This window comes from Nuphar pumila, chromosome 2 (assembly GCF_984573655.1).
Source record: "Nuphar pumila chromosome 2, dmNupPumi1.hap1.1, whole genome shotgun sequence".
Taxonomy (NCBI): domain Eukaryota; kingdom Viridiplantae; phylum Streptophyta; class Magnoliopsida; order Nymphaeales; family Nymphaeaceae; genus Nuphar; species Nuphar pumila.
In genome coordinates this window covers 46,404,594-46,432,413 of record NC_143250.1, presented here as the reverse complement: position 1 = coordinate 46,432,413, position 27,820 = coordinate 46,404,594, and the positions used below count along the sequence as shown (strand labels likewise).

The following is a 27,820-nucleotide window of genomic DNA, read 5'->3' as shown; positions in this document are numbered from 1 at the left end:
GAATGTCTTTGTTTTGGACGACGTTGCAAAATTGACTCTTGGGAACTTGAAGAAAATCTACGTAGTAGAGGTCTCCTCTTCTAGAGCCTTCCCCAATCAATCTCCCGGACTGGCGATCCTGTATCCAACATTTATTAGAAGAAAATTTTATATCGCAACCATGGTCCGAGAGTTGGGAAACGGAAAGAAGATTTAGGTTAAGGTTTGGGATAAAACGAATTTTTGGAACAAAGAAGTCTTGTTTTTCAAAATTACCTATTCCTTTAATCTCAAGAGATGTACCGTCCGCGGTTGATACAAAGGATGAAAAAGCATTTTTAGAAAAATTTGAAAGAGTGCAATAACTAGGGGTCATGTGAAAGGATGCCCCGGAATCTAAAAGCCAAGATCACACACCATGGTGTGAATCAACGTGTCTTCAACGTGCCTTTGTAAAAGTATCTTCAACAAGATACTTTAGTTGATAACACAATAACCTTGAAAATAAATGTGTGAACATACACACTCAAGAACACTTGTGCACAACAAGCACAACACACCGAATCACAAATGTGCAATTGCACTCATAAAATTCATAAACAACTAAAGAGGTTGGGCTATAATCCCAAATCCCTAAGGGAAATACAAGAGGAGCTGCCCATATATATAGGGCTTTGGAGGAGGCCTTGGGAGGGGCTCCACATAGTCGTTGGAGCCCCTCCAACGGTCACAAATGTGACCGTTGGAGGAGTCCAACGACTAGTGGGTTGGGCCCCTCCCAATGCATGTACAATGCATTAAATGCAAAAGCAAAAATAAATAAAGAAAAAGAAAAAAGAAAATACAAAAAAAACATATTCTCGAAAAAGAATATGTGTAAAATTCCTAAACTACCCTTACTATGACTATATATATTTTATATATATAATTGGTAAATACATATACATGTATATGTATTACCTTATATATATAAAATATATATACGAAATTACAAGTTTGATTACATAATTTAACAGCCTTGTCTACATAAAATAACACTCAAGACAAGTTTGTTCAGCTACTAGACCAAGAGAGCAAAAGCCAACAAAGGGCTACCAACACACGGTGTAATAAAATACTTGTCTATATATGATGACACTTAGATAAGGGGCATAAAAGGAGAAGACTTTTGAGGCAATAAAACTTGTAATGACAAACATATAAATAAAACCTTGAAACAATATTCTTCAAAAAAAAGAATACTCATAACAATATCATTTTGAAATAAAGTGTGTGAATATACACACACCAAGAACACGTGCACAAAAGCACAAAACATAAACGTGCAAATGCACTCATATGATTCATAAACAATAAAAGGTTGGGCAATAACCCAAAACCTTGATTTTAATATACCTTAAAACATTTAAGGTTTTAAACATCATATATCCATCACATTTATGTATAAATAAGAGCATCCATAAGATCAATGGCCAACATTAAACTAGTGACACACTCATATAGCAAATCATTCTAGAGTCCCAAGGTGCCCATAACTCACCTCAACCACCATCTATAATATGGTAAGTGGACAAACTAAAATGACATAACAATGAGTGACACACTCATAATTAGAGATCATATACTAAATCATTCTAGAGTCCTAAGGTGCCCATAACTCACCTCGATCACCATCTATAATATGGCAAGTGGACAATCTAGAATGATATAACACGAGGTGCCCATAACTCACCTCAACAAACATCTCTAATAAAACAATAATAAGGCCAAACAAGTGACGTATTAAATAACATGTGATGGACAAATATAAATGTCACAAAAAGGTAATAAACACTTTAGGAATCATTTTTCAAAGAAAAGAGGACCGATTAAAAATTGAATCAAAGGTCCAATATAATCAATCACAATAATATGCTTTATAACAACAATTTTGCATAAACACGAATTATGCTTAATCTTCAAAAGAAGTCATTTGCAACTAACACAATTTATGAAATATTAAGCAACATCATGCGTAAGAACCGATTTGGAAAAAGGCAAAAACAAGCCTCAACTATGATAGATAAGTGCAATTAAATGCACACCAAATGATAATAGATACACTTTTATGCAATGCAAGATTTTTAAATGACAATAACCTTGAATGAGCAAATAACAAACTTAGGCCAATATAGGCATTCATAAAGATGGTGAAGTTTGAAAATCTTATGAAATCCACTATTGTAACTTAAAAAATGATGCTCACAACCAATCTTCTCACAACAACCATGAAATCTTCATAAAAGAGTATATACTCACAAGAAGATTATAAGGACCGAAAGGCTCCTTAAAGAGAGCTCAAAAAAACACACAAAATTCCCAAAGAAGGGGGAAACTCCACTAAAGTGGGAGAAATCCCAATAAAGAAGAATAATAGATTTATTAAAAAACCTTATGATAAAGTAAGATTGTATTATGGCATAAATCTATAAAATTAAACATTTATCGAGGAAAAATTCAAAACTCTTAAGTTTTATCAAAAAACATGACTTAATAGATTATTACCAACTCCTAATGCAATAAGTACGCAACAAACATTAGTGAAGACCATAAATTTTATAATGAGACAAGCTCTTTAAATCAAATTGAAAAATCTTTTAAGAGTATAAAGATGCAAAGAAAATCACCATATTCCATAAGACTATTTTAAAACTTAATTCAACCGGAAAAAAAAATCTTCTTAATTAAATGTTGTTCATATAAAAAGGACACATTAGGAAAGTGAATCAAAACTTATTAAGGAATTTTTCATATATGTCAAGCATTTTTCAAAAAAAACTACACCTCACAAGCATTTTAATCTTAACATACCTTTCTTTAAAGACTTACCATTCATATAAAAGGTATTCTTATAAACAAAGTTAGGTTTAAAATATAAATTCAAAGCTCCAATGGTCATAAATTTTTACCGACTCATTAAAGCAAGTTTTGAGCAATCATATATCTAATTTTTCGCCAAACAAGTTATCATTTAAAAATTTTCAAAGAAAAACATACGAAAAAGTATGTATACGAAAAAAATTCAATAGAGTATCAAGTAACTCAAATTTTTATAAAAAGACATAATGACAAAGAGTACACATAAGAAAAAACATATTAAATTCTTCATACAATACTTAAAGAAATAGAATGCATATCGAATAACTTTAAGAAAGAAAAGAGAGAGAAATAAACACTTCACCATTTTTCTTTAAAAATTTCTTGAATACCACGCTTCCTGATGCACCAAAGAGCAACTCGATCTCAACCGAGCTCTGATACCATGTTAGAAAGTGACTTTGAATACTTTAGGTTCGATAATGAACCCATACACATGCACATTAAGTGCGAATAAACCCACTCAAGGGAACAACACAAGCACATCATATGCTAATACATAAACCCATAAAAGGGGTAAATATGACATAAAGTCATAAGTTGAATATTATTGAAGAAATAAGAAGAGGGTAAAAAACCCTATACAATGGAGCATAAGCTCCTCCAAGGAGTAAGAAAATACAAGGGGGGAGACCCCTATTTATAACACAAGAGAGGAGCCACAAAGGGGGCTCCCAAAGGAGTCGTTGGGAGCCCCCAACGGTCACATTTGTGACCGTTGGGGGCTCCCCAACGACTCTTTGGGGAGCCTCCCTAGGTGGCGCAAACCCAAAAAAAGGAGAAAAAGAAAAAAAGAAAAAATTAAATTAAATTACAAACATATTTTGAATGGAATATGCGTAAAACTGTGAAATGTCTAAACTACCCCTAGGCTTACAAATAGAAAAATATATATTTTATATATATAATTAGGATAATACATATGCATATATACAATATATGAATATGTATTATCCTTTATATATATAAAATATATATAATATTACAAAGGTTGAATGATACATTTTAACACCTCCTGGGTTTGAGGTTAAGGGAGAGTGTCGGAAAGTGTGCAAACTAAGAAAAGTGATATATGGTCTCAAACAGAGCCCTTGTGCGTGGTTTTAGAAATTGTTCGACGTTATGTAGGTCTTCAACTTCAACAGGTCAGCATCGGATCATTCATTATTTATCAAGAAAACTAGGTCTGGTATTATAGTTATGGTGGTATATGTGGATGATATCATTCTTAGAAGAAGCAGCATGAAAGATATTTCAGAGACGAAGGCTCACCTTAAAAAATATTTTGTTACAAAAGACCTTGGCCCTCTTAGATATTTTTTGGGCATAAAAGTGGTCAGAAGTCGTGAAAAACTAGTTTTGTCTCAACGAAAATATGTTATTGATTTACTAAAGGAGACGGGAATGTTGGGAGTCAAACCAGCAAACATTCCTATGGATCATAAAATTCATATGTATGATGAAAAGTCTGAAGTTGTTGATAGCAAGAGTTATTGCCATCTAGTTGGAAAATTGTTATACGTGATTGTGACTAGACCTGATATTGCTTTGGTTGTAAGCAAGGTAAGTCAGTTTATGGACAAACCAATAGAAATCCACTGGCAGGCAACCTTGATGATCCTTAGATACTTGAAAGCGTCTCCTGACAAAGGACTCTAGTTTAAGCGTACTTCCTTTTTGGATGTAGTGATTATTCTGATGTTGATTATGCAGGATCTGTTGAAGATAGAAAATCTACATCAAGATTTTGTGTGTTTGTGGGAGGAAACTTGATTACATGGAGAAGTAAGACGCAGACAGTTGTTGCCAGGTCGAGTGCTGAATCAGAATATAGGGCAATGGCTCAAACAGCCGCTGAGATGATGTGGGTTCGATCTTTGCTGACCGACCTTCAACTGAAGGTTTCATCTCCTATGTTGATGATGTGTGATAACAAAGAAGCCGCATATATAGTAAATAATCAAGTGTTCCATAAAAGAACAAAGCACATTGAGGTTGATTGCCACTACATACGAGATATGGTGCAGGCTGGGCATATTTCTACAAGTCATGTATCCTCTAAAAATAAAATTGCAGATATCTTCACCAAGGCTCTTGCAATCAAAAATTTCTCGGGATGTTGCAGCAAGCTGATCATGATTGATATCTATACTCCAGCTTGAGGGAGAGTGTTGAGAATGGTTTGGTTATGTTATTAAAGAAGTTGTTTAGAATTATTTTATTCATAAGCCTATTTTATTAATTTTGAAAGAAGGGAAGGACTTGGATGTAATTTTTATTATTTTGGCTAATATCTATTTAAGAGATTAGACCTAATGGAAAATAACGATTCCTTCTCTCTTCTTTCTATCCCCCGTGTCTTCTCCAACATAGTCCTCTAAATTTCACATAGTTTGGAATAGGTCTGGATATTTTGCTTTCATTTCCTCTTCACGCTCCCAAGTGACCGCTTCTTCTAAATGGTGCTAATGCAGTACTTTTACAATTTGTACAACCTTGGATCACAAAACCTATTCCTTCTGGTCTGGAATCCTCATGGGTTGTTCAATATATGTCAAATCATTTCTTATCTGGGATGGCTCATAATGGATAATATGTGTTGGATTTGGTTCGAACTTCTGCAACATTGATCCTTTTCAATACTTAAGGATCTTCTTTTTATGCATCTTTAATTCTTTGGATTAACACTAGTTGGACTTTTAAGTTTGCAACATATAAGCCATTGTTACGGTGCTTGCATCTGCAACTATGTTGGCTTTGATTGGATGATACTGAATTGTATAGTTGTAATCCTTTAAAAGTTCCATTCATCGCCTTTGTAGCATATTCAACTCTTTTTAGGAAAACATATATTTCAAACTTTTGTGATAAGTACAAATCTCAAATTATTCTCCATATAAATAGTTGTTAAGATATATGTAGTATTTCCCTAGTCAATTACAAGAGCATTCAATACATAAAGCCAACGAAACAAATGACTTAAAATCTTCAATCATGTTTGCCAACGTCCTTGTCCACAGAAACCACCATTATCCTTCCAAAAGCCTTGTAACTATTACCATCCAGCTTTGTTCTGAAAAGCACAGTGATTATGTAATGAGCCACCACCGCCCAATAGGTTACTACTTACAAAATAATGATTTAAAAACAATCATTTATTGTGAAAACATCCTTTGAAATTTTTGTTAACTTTAAAAGCAATCCACTTAAAATTTAGGTCACTTTTGGTAGGTCTTTTCAAAATTGAGTTGCTTGTAAATAAATTTCCAAGACATAATACTCCTTTTATAAAACCCATTTGAAAACATGATTCATGTGCCAAACTTTTCAAACTCATTATTAGCATTTGAAATCTTGGTTATTTCCAAAATATAAAATAGGTTAAAATCCTTAATTCAGTTTCAAAACAATTATCATTTGTATAATCCATTGTCACCAATATTGGCAATATTTTGAAAATATCATGACAAATACTGATATTTTAAGACAGTTAATATTAAAGGGATGTGATATTTGAAAATATCACGCTAGTATCGCAACAATATCACGATACTTTTAGGAAAAGCTCTTTTTTATATTTTAAGTTTGCATTTTTTTTTTTTTGTTCCTTTTATATTTTTAAAGCCTAAAACTTGTTTCTTTATATTTTTGGAAGAAAAATAATGCAAACCATATTATTTCTCTTCTTTTTTGTTATTCTTTATATTTTCAGTTTTTTAAAATGCCAAGATATTTTTTAGATTTTTTAACTTTTGAAAATCGCTCTGAGAAATATCCTCGACAAGATAATACATTGAAGGCTTGAATGATATAGAAGACTATGGTATAATCAATACTTTAAAATTTTATTGCCCTAAAACCATGTCCAAATCGCTATCCACAAGAGCTTTGAGGGCTAAACAAAATCCCTTTGTTACTACTGATGAGCCAGAAACATTTAATGCCAATCGAATTGGGCTAACAATACCAAATGATGAGAGTGTAATGAAGTATGCGAAAAAATAAAGAATGCTAAGAGCATTCACAATGTCCAACAATGGACAAAAAACAAAAGAGATAATAGCCGAGTCCACTATGGGACAATACACACACAAGCTTCAATAAAAGCTCAAACTAAAATATAAAATCTCTTTATTGAGAGATAGAGCAAGAAAGCTTCACAAATACAAAAGGTTCACCCCTATTTATACAAAAAGAATGGCCTCAAAAGAGGAGCCAAAATAAGGGCCAAAAAGGGGGCTCTCATAGAGTCGTTGGGGCCCCCAACGACTCTATGGTGGGACCCCTTTTTGGCATGTGTTGAATAAAATAAAAAAAAAGAAAAAGAACCTAATCTAATAAAATAGTTGTTTATTAAAACAACTAAGCAAAAAGACATAAATACCCCTATCGGGTATATATATACATATTTTAACACCCCCCTCAAACTTTACGGGGAGATGGCCGAAAGTTTGCTAAGAAGAAACATGAAGCGAGGAGCAGAAAGGGCTTTAGTAAAGAAGTCTGTCAACTGATATTCAGAAGTGACATATGATAGAGTAATTGTTTCTCGTAGGAATGCATCACGAAGATAATGACAGTCCATCTCTATATATTTGGCGTGCTCATGGAAGGTGTGATTGATGGCAATATAGATGGCACTTTTATTGTCACAACATAGCTTTGAAGCTCCAGTAATGTCAACCCCCATATCTTTGAGAAGGCTTCGAAACCAAACAAGTTTCATTGTAGTAGTCGTCATAGCCCGGTATTCAGCTTCAGTAGAAGATAGCGAGACTTTCTATTGCTTCTTGCATCCAAGCAATTAAGGAATCTCCTAAAAAGACACAAAATCCAGTAGTTGAGATTCTATCATTAGGATTACCTCTCCAATCTGTATCAGTATAAGAAAGTTTAACGAAGAAGATGAGGATAGAAATAGCCCTTTAGTTATGGTGTTTTTTGATGTATTGGATGACCCAGAGCACAACACTCATATGCACAGTTGTAAGGGCATGCTGAGATTGGCTAGCAGAGTGAACAGCATGAGTGATGTCTGGTCTGGTGATAGTCAGATATGTGAGAGATCCAATGAATTGTCTGTAGGGTGTGGGATCTTCTAGAATAACTTCATCCTCCAACCTTAATTTTGCATTAATTATCTCTAGAGTCTCTACCTTTTTATCATCTGAAATGTCAGATTTAGTACATATAGTTGCAACAAGCTTCATCTCTGATAAAATATATCTTCGGAGAGAATATGCAACTTCAATGCCAAGAAAATATCTAAGGAAGCCTAAGTCACATATGTCAAAGTTATTTTTTAACATATTTTTAACGTTGGCAATACTATTTTGATCATTTTCTGTGATAATCATGTCATCAACATAAAGTAATAAGATAACAATATTAGTACCCGCACTTTTAACAAAGAGAGTAGTGTCAGTATAACAGGAATGAGGGTTTGACCTTGTCCAATATTAACTCTGGGTGGTGGATCCATATATACTTCTTCATTTAGATTCTCATTTAGAAATGCATTTTTCATATTGAGTTGATATATAGGTCATTTTTTGGTTGATGCGACAGCTATTAAAGTTCTAACACTAGTCATTCGAGCTACAAGGGTGAATGTTTCCTCATAGTCAATTCCATATTCTTGTGAATATCCCTTAGTCACTAATCTAGCTTTATATCATTCTAAGGATCCAACACTTTTGGTTTTAATCTTAAAGATCCATCGGCATCCAATAGGTTTTTTATGTGGAGGGAGTTTGACTATTTCTCAAATGTTAGCCTTTTTAACGCATCTAATTCTATCTTCATTGCTCCAACCCAATGTGGTAGAGTTTTGACTTGATTATAATGAGCGGGTTCATAACATGAATGTAAAGTTATTAAACATGCCCGATAATTGGGTGCTAGGGACTCATAAGTCACAAACCTATTAGGTGGTATTGATTCTCTAGAAGATCGCCTAATGGGAGTTTTTTCTAAAGATTCAGTAATTTGAGAGAATTTCCCTAAAGCACTAATAGGTCTTTCTTGATCTCTTCGGGTGTAAACATTAATATTTTCATTACTAATATCACCATTTTGTGGTAGTATATCAATATTGGATACATGACAAGTATCCTCTATACTTTCAAGATGATTCATAGAATCATCACATACATCATCTACAAGATCATGCAAAAACATAGTCGATTTCATTTGCTTTATCGAGTTTTTCAAATTCATTCTCATCTTCTAAGAAAGTCACGTATTTTGAAACATAAAGTTTGTTATTTTTGAAATCAAAACACCTATAGCCTTTTTTATTTTCCCCATAATCTAGAAAAACACATTCAATTGCTTTTTGTGACAATTTATCATTCTTATGTAAGAGAACAAAGCATTTACAATAAAAAATACAAAGGTGATTGAAGTCGGGTGAAATTTTGAAGAGTTTTTCATGAGAGGCATTCTTTAATTTAGAAGGCATTCTATTGATTAAATACGTTGAGGTTAAGACGGCTTCGGCCCCAAAAAAATTGTAATATCTTTAGAGACAAGCAAAGTTCTAGCGGTTTCGATAATATGCCTATATTTTCTTTTTGCTAGTCCATTTTGTTGTGGAGTTTTAGGACACAATTTTTTATGACAAATTTCATTTTGTTTTAAATAATTTTGAAATTCGGTAGACAAATACTCTCCACCGGAATCGGATTTAAGAATGGATATATTACTTTGAAATTGATTTTGTATTTTCATATGAAACTCTTTAAAGAAGGAAAACACTTCTGATTTATGACTAAGAAAATAGATCCAAATATATTTAGTGAAGTCATCGATAAAAGTGACATAGTAAGAGTAACCACCTTTAGACATAACCGAAGATGGACCCCAAACATCCACGTGCACCAATTCAAAAGGTCTTGTAGAAAGAAAAGTTGTAGTTGGAAATAGAATAGACTTCATTTTCTCAAAAATGCAATCTTTGCAATTAATGTCTTTTTCCTTACAAAATTTGTTTACAAATAAAAAAATATACATTTTTTAATAACTTGGATGTCCAAGTCTTTTATGCCAAGTTTCAATGCTTTTATCTTGGACATAAGTACAAAAAGAGTTTGGAGGAAGGTTTAGATGATCCATATAGTAAAGATCCTTATTTCTATGGTCTTGCCCAATCCGCTTCCCGAACCAGAGATCCTGCACAAAGCAACCATTAGATGAGAAAGATATTTCACATACAAGGTCGGCAATTTAGGAAACTGAAAAAAGATTCAAATTTAGCTTTGGAAGAACTCTTACTTTTGAAACAAAAAGGTTTTGAGAATTTTTAGAGTTAAGTGTTCCAATACTTGTGATTTTTAAAAATGTCCCATCGACCATAGAAACACGCGAACCTTTTGAATTGGTGCATACATCGGTTAAAGCATTTTCATGGGGGGTCATATGAAAGGATGTTATGGAGTCTAAGATCCAAGAATACGTACCGGGTGATGATGTAGATGCAATAGCCGCACCCGATGTGGAGGAAGTGGCTTTGAGAATTTGTTGTAGAGCCATAGATATTTGGCAAGTGTTTCTTTGAGGTCTTCACTCTTACCTTCGTCTTCTTCGTTGGTGGTAGGTTCTTCAAGAGAAGCCACCTTAGGCTTGAATGTTCCATTTAGCTTTGGGCAAGCGGGTTTGATGTGACTCAGCTCATAACAATGATGACATAAAATCATCTTTCTTCCTCCACTATAGTTTCCTTGTTTTCCAAAGTGTGGTGGTTTATAGGTTTTGACAATATTGCCGGGTTTGGATACAACAAGCACTTCATCAATGTTCTTACTCATGCCAAGCCTGGTTTTCTCTTGTGTGATTTCGGCTATGGCATCTTCTATTAGAGGAAAAATAGATCTATGGCAAAGTGATGACCTCACTTGCTCAAATTCGGGACGTAGTCCAAACAAAAATTGGAACAATCGATCTTGTTTCATTTGCTTTTGTCTTAATTCGACATCTTTCATAACCACCCATTTTGGCTCTAAAAGAGCTAACTCATCCCATAGTGGGTTTAAAGCACCATAGAAATCTTGTATACTTGAATCACCTTGTTTGGTGGTTCTAATTTTTTCATGTAAAAAGTACGCTCTTGCAAGGTCTTTTTTGGTATACATACCCTTCACAAAGAACCAAGCCTTATTGGCTCGGCGAAATTTAGCTATGTTAGCACATACCTTGAGTTCAACATTGTTCATGAACCAAGCAAGGAATTTGACATTGCTTTCCCAATCTTCAACTTTCTTTTGGTGGTTCTCAATGGCTTTGAGGCGAGCATCTCTCTCAAGAGCCTTTTCTTGGCCTCCTTTAATCTTGGTGAGCTCCAATTGGGGTTCCGAAATAAAACTCATAACATAACCCCAAAGTTTCTTACATTTGAGGTTGTTCTCCATTGACGATGCCCACATCATGTAGTTCTTTCCATTGAGTGTGAAGGATAGATCGATTTTGGATTCCATGATGTCACCAAAAGTGTATGAAGGATAGAGACAATGTATGTGAAAATGAATCACGCTTCTTCCTCTAAGAACCGAATGGCTCTGATACCATGTAATGAAATATGTGGAAAAATAAAAAATGCTAAGAGCATTCACAATGTCCAACAATGGATAAAAAACAAAAGAGATAATAGCAGAGTCCACTATGGGACAATACACACACAAGCTTCAATAAAAGCACAAACTAAAATATAAAATCTCTTTATTGAGAGAGATAGAGAGAGCACTAAAGTTTCACAAATATAAAGGGGTTCACCCCTATTTATACAAAAAGAATGGCCTCAAAAGAGGAGCCAAAAGGAGGGCAAAAAAGGGGGCTCCCATAGTGTCGTTGGGAGCCCCCAACGACCACATTTGTGACCATTGGGGGCCCCAATGACTATGGTGGGGTCCCTTTTTGGCATGTGTTGAATAAAATAAAAAAAGAAAAAAACATGAAAAAAAAAAGAAAAAGAACCTAATCTAATAAAATAGTTGTTTATTAAAACAACTATGCAAAAAGACATAAATACCCCTATGGGGTATATATATATATATATATATATATATATATATATATATATATATATATATATATATATATATATATATATATTAACAGAGAGGTCTACTTATAATGATTTAGAACCCGAGAGGAGTCAAAGCACGAGGCCAATATTCTCAACAGGTACCATTTGATATCATTAACTAAACCAAAAGATCAATCAAACCCATAAGTCTTTGGACTATTTAAATATTTAATACCCAAAATCAGACTTCCTTAAAAATTTCGATGAGTGACAATTTAACCAGCTGGCAGTTCAATACAAATACAATTCATAAATGATAGGACATTCTTAAATTCACAAATGCTTAAAAATGAAAATCATTTCTGAGTTCAAATACACTTTCAAACAACAATATAATGAGTATAAACTTTAAATCCTTTTTAAATGAACGGTCCTTTGAAGCAAACACATTATTTTTTTCAGAAACCATAGGTATGAACAGTACTTAAAACGGTCATATATTGATTTTTGAAAACCAAAGGTGGCATAAATTTTTTAAATCATGATAAAGTATTGTAAAAAAAAAAATCTACACATAGCTTCATAAATTATAATTTATAACCAATAAATCCAAAAATTAAGAAAAACATAGACGGATAATTATCAATATAACTTTATTTTATTTATAGTTATCATTATAGCTTGCAATAACAATTTATAATGGAACATCTATAATTATGAAAGGGAATCATAATATAACTCTAATTGCAAGTAGGAAAATGTAACTAATTCTAATTACAAATCATAAATCAAAATCCAACTCTAATTTCAAATGGTAAATAAAAACTTACCTTGAAGTAGGTCTCTCTTTCTCTCTATATGGGTCGTCCTCAAGGCCTCCTCCTTTCTCTATGTCACGCAAGATGGGGAGAGGGTCTCCACCTTCTCCTATTTATAGGTTTTCCTAACCACTAGGGTGTTGCCACCACATCAGCCATGTGTCAACCTTTGATTCAAGTCCACGGACACCCAGCTACTTGAGGTGTCTACACATCATTCGTTTTCACTCATATGTTGACACCCAATAGGTTGATGTGTTCTACTTGGTATGTCTACCCCTTGTCTTGCCACCCAACTGGTTGAGTATTTGGGCTAGATCTTATTGGAATTCTCAATCCATAACCAAACTGGTATATCCAAACTCAGACCCATATCCAAAGTGATAGATCCATATTGGAAAATCCTTAGGATAAAAAATATGTCAGATTTGGATCCTATATCCAATAATAATTTATTTTATTTTCTCCTTTATAGACCTCTCCTACAATATCTGGACAACTATGACCTTGGGCTTGACTTTTACAAGTGACCTATGTTTTGACTTTTACAAAGGATTTAGAATAGTTATCCCCTATAATTCTAGGACAAATTTCACAGGTGATCTAAGTTTGACTGTTACAAAAGACTTAGAATACTCGCCTCATATAATTCCTACACAATTATGACCTTGTTTTGCCTTTCACAGGTGACTTGAGTTTGACTTTTACAAAAACTTAGAATAGCCATCCCTTGTCATTTTTGACAATTATAACCTTGGCTTGACTTTCACAAGTGACATAAGTTTGAATTTTACAAAAGACTTAGAATAGTAACCATCCCTTATAATTCTTGGACAATTATGACCTTGGTTTGACTTTCACAGATGACCTAGGTTTGACCTTTTTAGAGTATACTACAAGCCCCCTGGATGAAGGGATTCAATATTCCTCAACATTTTCACCTTTACCTAATGACCGAACGAATCAAGTTTATCACATCTGATGCTCATACGTAGCATAAATTGGAGTGTTATCACAAATTAGTGATGACTTGGGACAAAAGAGCTTATCAGAAAACATATCATTTGTGCACTTTATGGACTTAAACCCGAACTGTGTCAAATGATTCAGCATATAAGAACATACATCTTAGTAATCAAATGTCCAAAATAGAAAGGCAATGGAACATAACTAATGTACTTTTATGGGAAAGCTTTACCTACCTATACCTACTACCAAAATTTACATCCATCCCAATCAATTTGCCACAAGCCTACATGCAGAATGACTGAATGATCAGAGAAGAGATACAGTGTCTTGAAGCTTCTTTATGGTGCACAAGGGACTCACTGAATAACTCAGAATGGCAATGAACTGAATACAAACAGAAGAGTGCCCCTTGTGAAGATAGGGAAAAAAGGCACTGATCATTCCAATCTATTGAACGCACTGTACAACCGAGGATATGATGCACCAGTTTTTTTAAGAAGATGATGCACCAATAGTAGGAAGTTAACTCTACATTTGAAACTGTGTGGTATTTGATAAAATTTGGAGATTTGAGGAAGCTGGTTTACATACAAGACAAAGGATGCACATACAACTTAAGATTTAACACAGATTGCCACGTTACTAAAACCAGCAAAGCAAAGCATTGACAGCTCAGCAGAAGATCCAATCTTAGGAAAATTACACAGCCTGCTTTTAGAAACAAATGATTTATTTGAATAGTAGCAACAATACTGTATATTGAACATAAATTCACAAATAATATGAACCGTCCTTTCAGTAGTCTTGCCAAGCATGAATGCACAAACTCAAGAGAAATCTAAAATTTTCAAACAAAACTAGAAAATATATTCATGTAAAATACTGAAGCTGCCATAAGTAACACTTACCATACAATGTGCACCCGTGCCTTCTTTGGGACTGATTGAACTTGGACCTAATCGAACAGCCTTGAGAACCTTACACAGGGACTTGCAATAGCTATCCAAATCCCAATCTCTTGTTACAGACATTACATATTCATTCACAGAATTCAACAGTGACAAATTACTCCCTGATTTTGTGACTGATTGGGGGCAGTCAACGAGAACAAAACCAGAAGATGACCATTTCCCAGAAGCCAAACCCATTTGACTTCCTGCTGTTTGAGGTGCATGACTTCCCAATTTGCAAGACTCATAAACTGCAAAATATTCAATCGAAACAACTAACTGGTCATACTTATACAAATGTAAAACATACACCCAACCTAACTGGAGTGCAGTTCTTAAAAAGCTTGGGAGGAAAAAGTAGACCATTAAGGATGACTGCAAGAGTAGAATGGAATCAGAGAATGATATGCATGCAAACCCAATAGACAAACTTATTTCAGCAGATAAGAAAATGTCTTAGTGGTACAGAAATAAGCAAAGTGAATTTATCAAAACATATACCCAACGTAATTGGAATCAGTTCTCAAAACAAAAAAAGTTTAAGAGGAAAAGTGGACTATAAAGATGACTGCAAGGGTAAGATGGAAATAGTGAGTAATCCAAAAGGAATAGTAACTGCCTGCAAGCACACAGTACTTGCTATCACAAGGGTCAACTAAACATTAGCCTCCGCAAGAGCATCAAAGAACAAACAGTCTGTACACAGCTGTGGCTGTGCATGGATGTATTCTTGCATGCATGTATAAGTTTGTGCAAATGGTACATTTTGTGTGCTCGTGAGTGTATAAATCTGTGCAGGCAGGCAGGCAGGCATAAATATGTGCATGTGTGTCAGTTCTTGCCTCTTTGTATCTGTACATGGGTCAAATAAAATGCAACTTATATATCAACAAAACAAACGCCTACCCAAAAAAGCAAAAAAGCAAATGACTATTACAACCAGCCATAATATAATACAATGCCTTTCAACAAAGCTACACTTAAGACAAGAAAACACAGTATAGTGTGGTCTCTCCCTTAATATGCACAATGAACTTCAAAGTCAAACATCAGAATCAATTTTTTCCAAAGATTTTTCCATACTCACCGGTCCCTAATTGTTGAAAAAAGTCAGAAGCAGCAGAAGTAAGGATATCAACGTCGGGGCACACAACATAGTAATTCACCTACATCCGCAAAAGAACAATACTTTGTAGCACATTTAAAACAACCTCCACCAGAAGAGGTCAAAAAATATTAAAAATCATAAGTGTTTATGTAAGGTTCTTACAGGCTTTGGTAAAGCATATGGTTCAAATGGAGCCTTTTCCCAGAGTTGCATTGCATTAGCTGATGTCTTGAGCCAATCATCCTGGTATCTATCACAATGATTCACCAAAGTCACATGTAACAAACAAGCATCCACTGTTTTGATCACGAAAAAGTTCAATATGAAACTTAAGACATGAAAATGAACAAGCAACTTACCCAAGCAGTATAGCAGGAACGGGAAGTACCATGGGCGTGGACCTTGAACGGGTATGATATATTTGCTGCTCTATCTCTGAACCACAAGTTTCTTGGTTTGATCTCCTCTGGTTTGATTCATCCAATCTTCCTCCATCTGAAACACAGAGCCAAGTAACTCACTATCTACACGATGCTACTGTGGTGCTTGACAAACAGCTCATTATCTACACGATGCCACTGTATGTACCTTTGAGAACAGATGGCCCACTAGTTGAAGACTGGGATGGGCTTAGCGGTTCTACAAGAGCAATGTTGACAGAACTGGATGAATCCTTAATTTCACTCATACTACATTCAGCAGAATACCCATCTCCAACAATCCCTGTATCACTTGATTGACCGTGGCCCTTGCACCAATCAGTGACTGACAATGGACCGTCTGTATTTCTATCATTAAATGCAGATTTTAAAGCAAGCTTTATGTCTGTCTGAAGCAAACTAATCATAGATGATGGGTATGCCTGTTTTGAGGATACATGAACAAATAACAAAAATTTAAATAAGCAACTATGCATTGTATCATACAGCTAGTGCTGTTTACTATATTTGAGAAGATATGTTTTAAGTGGCACAGCATATTCAAGAACAAGTAGCAGAATATAACAATTGCCATGAATATCAAAAGATGTTGCATATGGTGTTGCAATAATGCTATTCCCACCAACATCAAGGGATTCTGCACCTGATGGAAATGACAATACTTACGACCACAGCCAACAAACAGCAGATAAATGTATACTTATTTCACAACTCAACTAAAATTAGAAAACAATATGAAAACAAAAATATAAATATAAACAAAGAATTAAATGCCAATAACTACAGATTGAACCATGGTTGCTTAAATGTCCATTTTAGAATGCAACCCCAGGACACAGATTGAGTGGGTCAGGTCACAGGTTCGCCATTTTGAGCAACTCAAGTCAGATAGATACCCAGCATTCTGGGGTCTCCAGGTATCTAACCACTCATGTTTGACATCCTACAACCTACTGTGGTGAATTTTTTGTCAAGTTAATTTACTATAGGGAGAGCATTACAATAAACCAAATAGCGTTGTTTGCACCAGGTAATGCTTGTTTTGTTAAACAGGAACATGCATACATTCAAATTTATAAACCTACAAACAAAAATAATAGCATAATCTAGTCCTACCAGATAAAGGAATTACTACAAGTATGATGGTGAGTTCATATCGCCGACCCCAATTGTTTTGGGATGAAGGCGTAGTTGTTGTTGTTGTTGTTGTTGTTGTATGATGGTGAGTTCATGCATTCTGCAATTGATTGATATAATAATTAACAAATTAAAAGCAAAATATACATCTTTTCCAGCTTCAAAGTTTTGATAATGGCTGGAACCTGTTTGAAAACTCTCTCAGGCCAGTGACCAAGCCATGCACAAAAACCTGCAAAGACAATGGCAATCTGGGGGTATTCATTGTTGAACAATAACAACAGTCGGAGAACCACCGAGCATTTTGACATGTTGAATGTGAGAGACACTGGGTTATTGTCAAAGGCGAAGCCTAGGCGCAGCCCCACAGTCAGTTTGGGCGGTGGGGCCCTATTTTAGTGCCGAGGCGGCGCCTAGGTTGGGATCACCTAGGCTTAAGCCAAGATCGGTCCTCTTCTTTTTTTAGGTTGATGATATAAAAGGGGAAAAGGGGCCCCAATTTCTCCCCTACCCCCTTTCTCGACTCTCTCCTCTCTCTCGGGTTTTTGCTAGAAGATGAAGAAGAAGAAGACCAAAGGTCTCTCTCTCTCTCTCTTCCTTTTTTTTCCTTTTCCTTCCATTTTTATTTTTTTCCTTCTCGTTTTTTCTTCCTCTTCTTTTTTTTCTTCTTCCTTGTATTTCAGTTATATTATATATATTGTATTCTATGTCACACGGGTGCGGGTGCGGGGGTGTGGCACTTTCAAAAAACTTGGGTGCGGGGGTGCGGCAAAAATATAAAAAAAAAATTATATATATATATATATATAACCAGATTTTTTCCTAAAATCCAACGTGAACCTCTGTAAAAAAAATCTGATTCTCGTTGCTTTAAAACCCAATGTGAACATCTATAAATAAAACCAAAATTTTCCCTAAAATCCAACGTGAACCTCTGTAAAAAAAAATCTGATTCTCGTTGCTTTAGAACCCAACGTGAACATCTATAAATAAAACCAGATTTTTCCCTAAAATCCAACATGAACCTCTATAAAAAAAAAATCTGATTCTCGTTGCTTTAAAACCCAACGTGAACATCTATAAATAACACCAGATTTTTACCTAAAATGCAACGTGAACCTCTGTAAAAAAAATCTGATTCTCATTGCTTTAAAACCCAACGTGAACATCTATAAATAAAACCAGATTTTTCAACACCTAAAATTACAGAGTTTCATCAATCTAAATGAGAGAGAATGAGAGAGAGAGAGAGAATGCATACCGGACGGTGTCGCTCGAGGTCGTCGTCGACGTCGGGGTAGGGAGACTGGTCGTCGCCGACATTGGGGTCGGGTCGGCGCAGACATCAGGGTCGGGTCATCGCACAGTCGAGATCGGGAGGAGAGGTCGGGATTAGGGCAAAAAAAATTTGCCCTAATCCTCCTCTCGGCCCTTTTTTATCAGGCTTCATTTTTTTAAGTCCAAACCTATGTCACAGGGATTCGGCTAGGAGGGTGCCGCACCCGCGTCGACGCGACTCGACGCGGGTGCGGGTGCGGGTGCCGCACCGGGTGCGGTCAACTCGATCCTGGGTGTGTTGACCGCACCCAGGATCATTAATGTCCATTTTTTAAAAAAAGAAAATTTGCCCAAATGGGCTTCGAAATTTTTTTAAAAAAACTTTATGCTAGTCTGTCAAGCATAAAGTAAGTTTTTCACGCACAGCTGCTGACAGCAGCTGTCAGCACAGCTGCTGACAGCTGTCTGTCAGCTGCTGACAGCAGCTGCCTGTCAGCTGCTGACAGCTGCAAAGTTTAAAAAAAAAACCCCGCCTATTCCCCAACCCCCTTTATATATATATATATATATATATATATATATATATATATATATATATATATATATATATATATATATATATATATATATATATATATTACTTATTACATTTTTGCCCATGCCGCACCCCCGCACCCGGGTTTTTTGGAAGTGCCGAATCCCCGCACCCGCACCCGCACCCGCGCCCGCACCCATGTGACATAGGTCCAAACATTGGACAGTTATGACCCTAGGTGCGTTGAGCGCACCCAAGGTCGAGTTGACCGCACCAGGTGCCGCACCCGCATCGCGTCGACGCGGGTGTGGCACCTGGTTGGCCGAATCCCTGTGACTTGGATTGTATTTTATCATATATAATATTGTATTTAAATATATTATATATTATATATACTGCATTTATATATAAATATATGTATGTACTGTAAATTATGTATAATTTGTTTGTAATTTAATATAATGCCATATCTATGTAATGTAATTTATAATATAAATAATTTGTTTATATATTGTTTGACTGTTTCTGAGTTAGATTTTTGTAGTTGCCTTTTATATACATTGTCAGTTCTCACTTGCATGGTTTGTTTATTCAATTGTTCAATTCTTCTTCTAATAAGTCTATTGTTAATTTTTTTATACATGATTTTAGTTTTTTATATTGTTTATTCACATTGTTAGTTGTATGGTTTGATTATCCAGTTGTCTATGTCACAGGGATTCGGCTAGCAGGGTGCCGCACCCGCGACGACGCGACTCGACGTGGGTTCGGGTTCGGGTGCGGCACCGGGTGCGGTCAACCCGATCCTGGGTGCGTTGACCGCACCCAGGATCATTTAGGTCCATTTGTTTTTTGGATTTTTTAAAAAAAAAAATTGCCCTGTGAAATGGGCTGCGAATTTGAATTTTTTTTTAAAAAAAATCTGTTGTCAGGGCCCTGACAGACAGCTGCTGTCTGTCAGGGCTGACAGGCAGTTGCTGTCTGTCTTTAAAAAAAATCTGCCTGTCAGGGCTGACAGACAGCAGCTGTCTGTCAGGGCTGACAGACAGCTGCTGTCTGTCAGCAGCTGACAGCAGAAAAACCCCGATCCCCTTATATATATATTTATATATATATATATATATTTTACATTTTTGCCCCTGCCGCACCCCCGCACCCGGGTTTTTTGGAAGTGCCGAATCCCCGCACCCGCACCCGCACCCATGTGACATAGCCAGTTGTTCATTTATTCTTCATTTTTTGAGCAGGCTATCAATTGCATGGTTTCTTTATTCAATTGTTCATTTTTTCTTCTTATTTTTCTATTGATTGTTTTATGTCTATTGCTATTAATTTGTTTTCATACATGATTTTATTTTTTGTATATTGTTCATTCACGTTGTTAGTTGTATGGTTTGTTTATTCAATTGTTTATTTATTTATTCTTCATTTTCTTAGAAGATTATTTAATATAATTGCTTTACAGTGTTCGACGACATGTTATGTTCTCTCTATTGCTTATTGTTGATTGATTTTATTTTGTCTACATGTTTGTTATTAATTTTAGCAGTTTATTTACATATTTTGTGTGTGTGTTTTTATTTGGGGTACCACCTAGTCTGCGTAGTCCACCTAGGCCCCGCCTAGGCTTTTTAGGGGGCTCACTGCCTGGGCTCTGCCTAGCACCTTTGACAACTAAAGTTAATGTATTTTCGGCCTCACCCAAATACCATTATCACCAAAATAAAATCCCTCATATTATAGTAAGAAATTTAAAAACTTTAATCAAGTTATCTCAATCAGAAGTTCAAAATATTAGCAACTACAAGGTCCAACATAAGTATAAAAAAATACATAAGGAGAGATTAGTAAGAAACCCAGTCATTTGAATGTTACTTTTCAAAGAGAGACAAAAATTGACGATCTAGATAGAACAAAAATAAAAACCTGTCAGGGTATGGGGAAAAGATAAAACTTTGTTAGTACTCAAATGAATCAAGGTGTGTCCAATATTAAGAGAATCACAACGAATGTCATTCTACAGGATGGGCCAGAGTTACCGGAAGCGCCTAAGTAAAAGGGGAAGCGCGCTTCGAAAGCACGAAACGCCGTGCTTCCGAAGCGTGCGGGGAAGCGCCACCAGAGTTACCGGAAGCGCCTAAGTAAAAGGAGAAGCGCACTTCGAAAGCACGAAATGTCATGCTTCCCCCGCGCTTCCCCCATTTTTTTCAATTTTATGTATTTTTTATTTTTATTTTTTCGCTTCCCCTCGCTTCCTAGGTCGCTTCCTGTTCGCTTCCTAGGTCGCTTCCGAGACGATTTCCGAATCGCTCCTAAGTGGTCCCAAGCTTCCCGCTTCCTAAAATTTTGAAAGTGCCTTGCTTCCCGCTTCCCGTATCGCTTCCCGCTCCCGCTTCCCGTATCGCTTCCCGCTCCCGCTTCCTCAACTGGCAACCATGGGATGGGCACACTATCTGCAGTCTTAATTGATGGTATTCAAGAGAATATGTGCAAGAGAAATATATACTCCATTATATATATTATAAAAGCAGAAGCAGAGGTAATGAGTGCCAAAAATTTGACTCTTCATTACTTTTTTTTAAATGGCATTTATGCCATGTGTTTTGAGAATGTAACTAGAAATCTGTTTGGGCATTTGTATCTTTTCTTCTTTAAAAAAAGTGTTACTTATGTGGTACTTCTATAAATTTTAAAGAAATTGAATAACATTTATGATGTATCATTCAAATGGATAAGCACTCTCTACCTTTATAAGGCAAAATTGAATTGTTAAAATTTAACTGTGTCATTAATCCTTTTCTATAACAAACACCTCTCTCTCTCTCATACACACACAAAATCTTTCCACTATTCCATTTCATAACCATTGGCATTCTCTCTCTTACCCATGGTCATCCACTCCACTTTCCTCTATTGTGCACGCACGATAACAATTGCATTTACATTTCATGCATCGTATGATTTTAAAAACTTACCATCTGAAAGAAAGAAGTCTTTGTTCTTCAGCACAGGCCTGTCATCGACAGAGAGAGGGGGGAGAGAGAGAGAGAGATTCCAGAGGAAAGGGGTTCAGTCGATCGTGACTGCCCTCTCATTCTATTAATATAATAAGTGTGTAAAACTAGGGTACGAAAATACCCCTTAATAGAGTGTTAATTTACATTATACATGAACTGGGTCTGGACCTGATCCATTATATAAATGGATCGGGTCAGACATATACATAATGACGATAATGATGTCTTCTTTTCAGCCTTCCTCAAGTTGTGCATGGTGTTGGACCATGAACAACTTGTTCTTCAGAAACCAAAATCTATCCTTTGTCAACCCTTTAGTGAGGATGTCAGCAACTTGTTCTTCAGTTGGCACATACATAGGCTCAATCTCTTTGTCTTCAACCTTTTTCCTAATAAAATGTTGGTCTATTTCAATGTGCTTTGCTCGACTATGGTGGATGGGATTGAACGGCATGTTGATGGCACTTTGATTGTCACACAACAACAATGACCGAGCAATCGGTTCTCCCATTTCTGTCAGGAGATGTCTTATCCATGTACCCTCGGCCGTAGCAGTGGCCATCGATCTGTATTCAGCCTCAGTGCTTGATCTAGCAACCGCCTTTTGTTTTCTACTGCTCCAGGATACCAAGTTTGGCCCAATGAAGCTGCAATAACCGGATACTGATCGTCGTTCGTCTGGATCACCCGCCCAATCAGCATCAGCATAAGTGACGATCTCATGGCCCCCGCCTGGCTCTAATTCCTTTTTCTTGTATACCAGCCCATCACCAACTGTACCCTTCAGGTAGCGAAGTATACGTTTGACTGCCTCCATATGTGACATACGAGGTTCATGCATAAACTAGGATACCTGATGAACCAAATATACTATGTCGGGTCTAGTAAAAGTCAGGTATTGCAACATTCCAACTAAACTGCGATACTTAGTGGGATCTCCATATATATCCCCTTCCTGGGAACTCAATTTTTGATGAATGACACTTGGAGTTGTTAACGGCTTACAATCTGTCATGCCTGCTTTGCCGAGAATATCCAACGTATATTTGTGTTGAGTAAGGGTAAGTGTATCATTTCTGTTATCAACTTCTACCCCAAGAAAATATCGCAGCTCTCCCAAATCTTTCATCTTAAATCTTTGATTTAATAACTTCTTCACCTGCTCAATGTGACTTTTATAGTTCCCTGTGATGATGATGTCATCTACATATATCAACAGAAGAGTAGTGACTCCTTGTTCATTGTGAATAAATAATGAGTGATCCAGAAGAGATCGAGAGAAGTCATGCCGTTGTATTTCTAGAGAAAAATTGTTGAACCAGGAACGAGAAGCTTGTTTCAAACCGTAGAGTGCTCTGTTTAATTTGCATACATATTTTTTGGCGTCTCGTTCTGCATATCCAGTGGGTTTTTCAATGTAGACCTTATTTTAAATCCCCGTGCAGAAAAGCATTTTTTACATCCAACTGGCTCAATGTCCATCCATGTTTAATGGCTAGACTCAACACAATGCGAATGGTCCCCATTTTAACTACAGGACTAAAGGTTTCATCAAAGTCTTGGCCTTCCTCTTGTGTGAATCCCTTGGCTACAAGTCGAGCCTTGTACCTTTTGATGCTCCCATCTGGTTTATACTTTATCTTGTACACCCATTTTGACCCAACAACATTCAGTGGTCTAGGTACAATCTCCCATGTCCCACATTCATGTAAGGCCTCCATTTCTTCATTCATTGCTTCTACCCATCTTCTACAGCTCGCAGCTTGATAGAACATGAGAGGCTCATCCTCTTTACTTATGGATGTCAAGAATAACTGAAAATCCAATGAAAAATTTTTATAACTTACCCACATGTCAAGAGGATGTCGAATTCGTAAGGATCTTCTGATATCCATTTGTTGCGAAGCGGATAATCCAGATGGATCCGTATTCGTACAAGGAATGAATGAGGGCTCTTTCTCTCGCCGGGTGTACACAATACCCTTATACCTTGTTGGCTCCAAGTCATATGTAACAGTTTCCTTCGTTTGAGTTTCATTGACTGAATCCTCATGTGGCTCCTTCTGACTGCAATTTTCTGGACAGTCTACTTTACCATTGGAGAAGAGTTCTGAATTTAACCATGAGTAGTATACCTCAATGCTGGAGCTTGAGTTATCAGTATCCACCATAGTTGAATTAGTATTCTGATCAGCAAAGTTCATTTCATCGAAAATTACATTCCTTGATATTTTGACACGCTTGCTCAGGGGATCATAACACATGTACCCTTTGTAATCTTCTGCATATCCTATAAACCTGCATTTTAAAGCCTTATCTTGGAACTTGTGCCTGAGTGAGATGTCAATGTGAACATAGCAAACAGACCCAAACACACGTAATTCATGATAATCAGGTTGTATGCCAAAAAGAAAGAAGTATGGTGACTTATTTTCTAAGATACTCATGGGCAATCGATTTATCACATGAACTGTGGAGTGGAAGGCCTCAGTCCATAATGATACAGGGAGATTGCTCTCGTGCATCATGCTCATTGCAGTCTCAACAATATGTCGATGCTTCCTCTCAGCAATCCCATTTTGTTGAGGTGTATGAGGGCAAGACACTCTTCTCTTTATCCCATTATGTTGAAGGAAATTAACAAAATCACTCGAGGAGAATTCACCTCCTCCATCACACTGGAAATTAAGAATGTTGGTAGAGAAATAATTTTGAACAAAAGAGTGAAATTTCTGGAACACTCCAAAGACTTCTGATTTGTGCTTCATAAAAAATATCCAAGTATAACGTGAGTAACTATCAATGAAAATAAGATAGTATTTACTGCCAGAAAAAGAAGTAATTGGGGCAGGACCCCAGACATCTGAACAAATGACCTCAAATGGCCTTGAAGCTCTTTTATTAATGGAAGCAAAAGGTAAAGCATGACTCTTACATAAATGACAACTAGAATATTTTGTATCAATGACTTCTGAACTCAGACTGGACTTAGGAATAAGATTATTCAAGACAAGTTTTTCAATGAAATGGCGACCACAATGGCCAAGACGACTATGCCAAAGTCTTGGCTTATTACTTTCAGAAACAGTAAATATAAAATCAGAATCAAAAACTTGACATTGGTGAGGCTTCAAGGATGAATGGTTGGAATGAATGGAGGAAGGATCTTCTTGAAAGATGTACATGTTGCCCCATCGTCTTCCTTTAGCGAATATCTTCCTCGTGCGAAGATCCTTGACATAAACAGAAGAGGGAGTAAATTCAACTGAAGCATTAGCATCATCAACAAGTTTTGAGACAGAAACAATGTTCTTTTGAATATTAGGCGCATGGATGACACTTGAAAGTTTAAGAGAGGACTTTGACATGTGTATAATGGCATTTCCAGTATGTGAGATTTCATGATGGGATCCATCTCTTATGACTATGATATTCTTTCCAACATAAGGAGTAAGAGTCAAGAGTTTACCTACATCACCCGTAACATGAGTAGCTGCTCCGGAGTCGACATACCAAATTCCTTTGTCATTTTTTTCATATTCAATCCTGCCAAGGCTGCCAACAGCAACTTTTACTTCTCCATCCTTCCTAGCCTCTGCTTGTGGAGCTTTCCCTTTGTTTTGAGGATTGAACCAACAATTTGCTTTAATGTGCCCTTTCTTGTTGCATAGGAAGCAGGTGGGAATGGGTCTTTGTCCCTGGATATTGGGTGTTGGAAGTATGCCACGACCTCCATAGTTATTTCTCCCTTGGCCTCCTTTTCCTCGAAAAGAACTTCCTCGTCTTCGACCATAACTCATTCTCATAGCCAGCACATCTTGTGTTCCTGAATTCCCATGAGAGTCTTCAGCAGATCCTTTCAGAGTCATCTCATATTGCAATAATTTCGCACGAAGATCTTCAAACTTTGGAAGTTCTGGTAAACATAGTAAGGTTGTCGTCATAACATGATAGTCTGGCCCCAATCCACTCAAGATTTGTTGTACTTTATCTTTTTCACTGACAAGACACCCAACAACGGCCAGCTGATCTGTGATGACTTTCATTTTATTCAGGTATTCCATAATAGACATGGAATCTTTCTTCAGCATTTGAAACTCTCGCTTAAGAAACATAATTCTTGCCTCAAAAATTTGTGAATATGTTTGAACTAATGTATCCCACAGTTCCTTTGCCGAACAATCATCAGGAAGAGCAATAAGGACCTCATGTGAAAGAGTTGAAGTGATGTATGCCACTAGCGATTGATCCTTCTTCATCCAAGCAACATATTTTGGATTCTTGTGAAGAACAACAGATTGTTCTCCTTTATCGTCCGCCTTTTCTTGCGAAAGGAATTCTGGAGGCAGTGGGACCGATCCATCCAGATGACCAGAGAGGTCCTGACTCTTTATAAACGGGATGATTTGTCTTTTCCAGGTTAAGAAGTTGCAGTTATTCAGTTTTTCATAGACTAGTTGACCGAGAAAACTTGAGGACAGACATGATTGCCCGTGAGTAAAATCCATTTGATGAATATGTTTGAACTGACACTTAGGTATGAAAAACAGAAACAGAGGGCTCGGCTAACAGAACACTGCTCGGCTAATATATGTAGATGATGACAGAGCACTCGACCAGTCAGAATACTCGGCTGACAGAACCAACGAAACCAGAACCAAGAGAGCAACAGTGATTAACAAGTGATACTCGACAGGCAGTTCTTTTCAGAACCAACGAAAACAGAAATATTTTCAGATGAGGGAAAAACAGATGACAAGTGAGAGAGCAACAGTGATTAATCAGAAAAAAGAATCACAGATTAACAGAAAAAGAATCACAGTGATCTGAAATGAAAAGCAGATTCATGTTTCTAACCAAGTCGAGTTTCTCACAGAATCATAGATCAAGAAAGAAAAGATCAAGTTGTTCACAGAATCACAGAAAGAAAGAGAATCGAGTTTTTCACAAAGGAAAAGGGGAACTTGTATTTTACGTTTCCAGATTCACGTTGATAGATCCACGCAGATTCACGCTGGGTCCAGATTCACGCTGGTAGACTCACGCTAATAGATCCACGCAGATTCACGCTGGGTCCAGATTCACGCTGATAGACGCACGCTGATAGATCCACGCAGATTCACGCTGGCAGCCCTTCACTCCCAGATGTCACGCTGCTTTGATACCATGAAAGAAAGAAGTCATTGTTCTTCAGCACAGGCCTGTCATCGACAGAGAGAGGGGAGAGAGAGAGAGATTCCAAAGGAAAGGGGTTCAGTCGATCGTGACTGCCCTCTCATTCTATTAATATAATAAGTGTGTAAAACTAGGGTACGAAAATACCCCTTAATAGAGTGTTAATTTACATTATACACAAACTGGGTTTGGACCCGATCCATTATATAAATGGATCGGGTCAGACATATACATAATGACGATAATGATGTCTTCTTTTCACCATCTATGTCACATAGGTGTGGGTGCGGATGCAGCACTTTAAAAAAAACTTGGGTGCGGGGGTGCGAGGAGGGTGTGTGTGTGTGTGTGTGTATATATATATATATAAAACAAAGTTGGGATGGGTTCGGTTTTGTTGAACCCAAGCCTGGGTTCACCAAAGCCGAACCCAACAGGCTTGGGTTCAGAAAGGAGGACAAGGAAAAAGAAGAAAG

At 36.5% G+C, this 27,820-nt stretch overlaps 1 protein-coding gene across 2 annotated transcripts in view; it reads right to left on the bottom strand.

Annotated features, from left to right (window-relative positions):
* Positions 1 to 27,820, bottom strand: part of LOC149845409 (mediator of RNA polymerase II transcription subunit 13-like) — a 154,299-nt gene that overhangs the window by 21,678 nt on the left and 104,801 nt on the right. For both annotated transcript variants that reach the window (XM_089995739.1, XM_089995740.1), the window contains 5 exons: positions 16,351 to 16,624; positions 16,122 to 16,257; positions 15,925 to 16,012; positions 15,742 to 15,820; positions 14,613 to 14,905 (listed from right to left, as the gene is read on the bottom strand). In XM_089995739.1, coding sequence (XP_089851865.1) covers positions 14,613 to 14,905; positions 15,742 to 15,820; positions 15,925 to 16,012; positions 16,122 to 16,257; positions 16,351 to 16,624 — 870 coding nt within the window. The remainder of the gene's footprint in view (positions 1 to 14,612; positions 14,906 to 15,741; positions 15,821 to 15,924; positions 16,013 to 16,121; positions 16,258 to 16,350; positions 16,625 to 27,820) is intronic.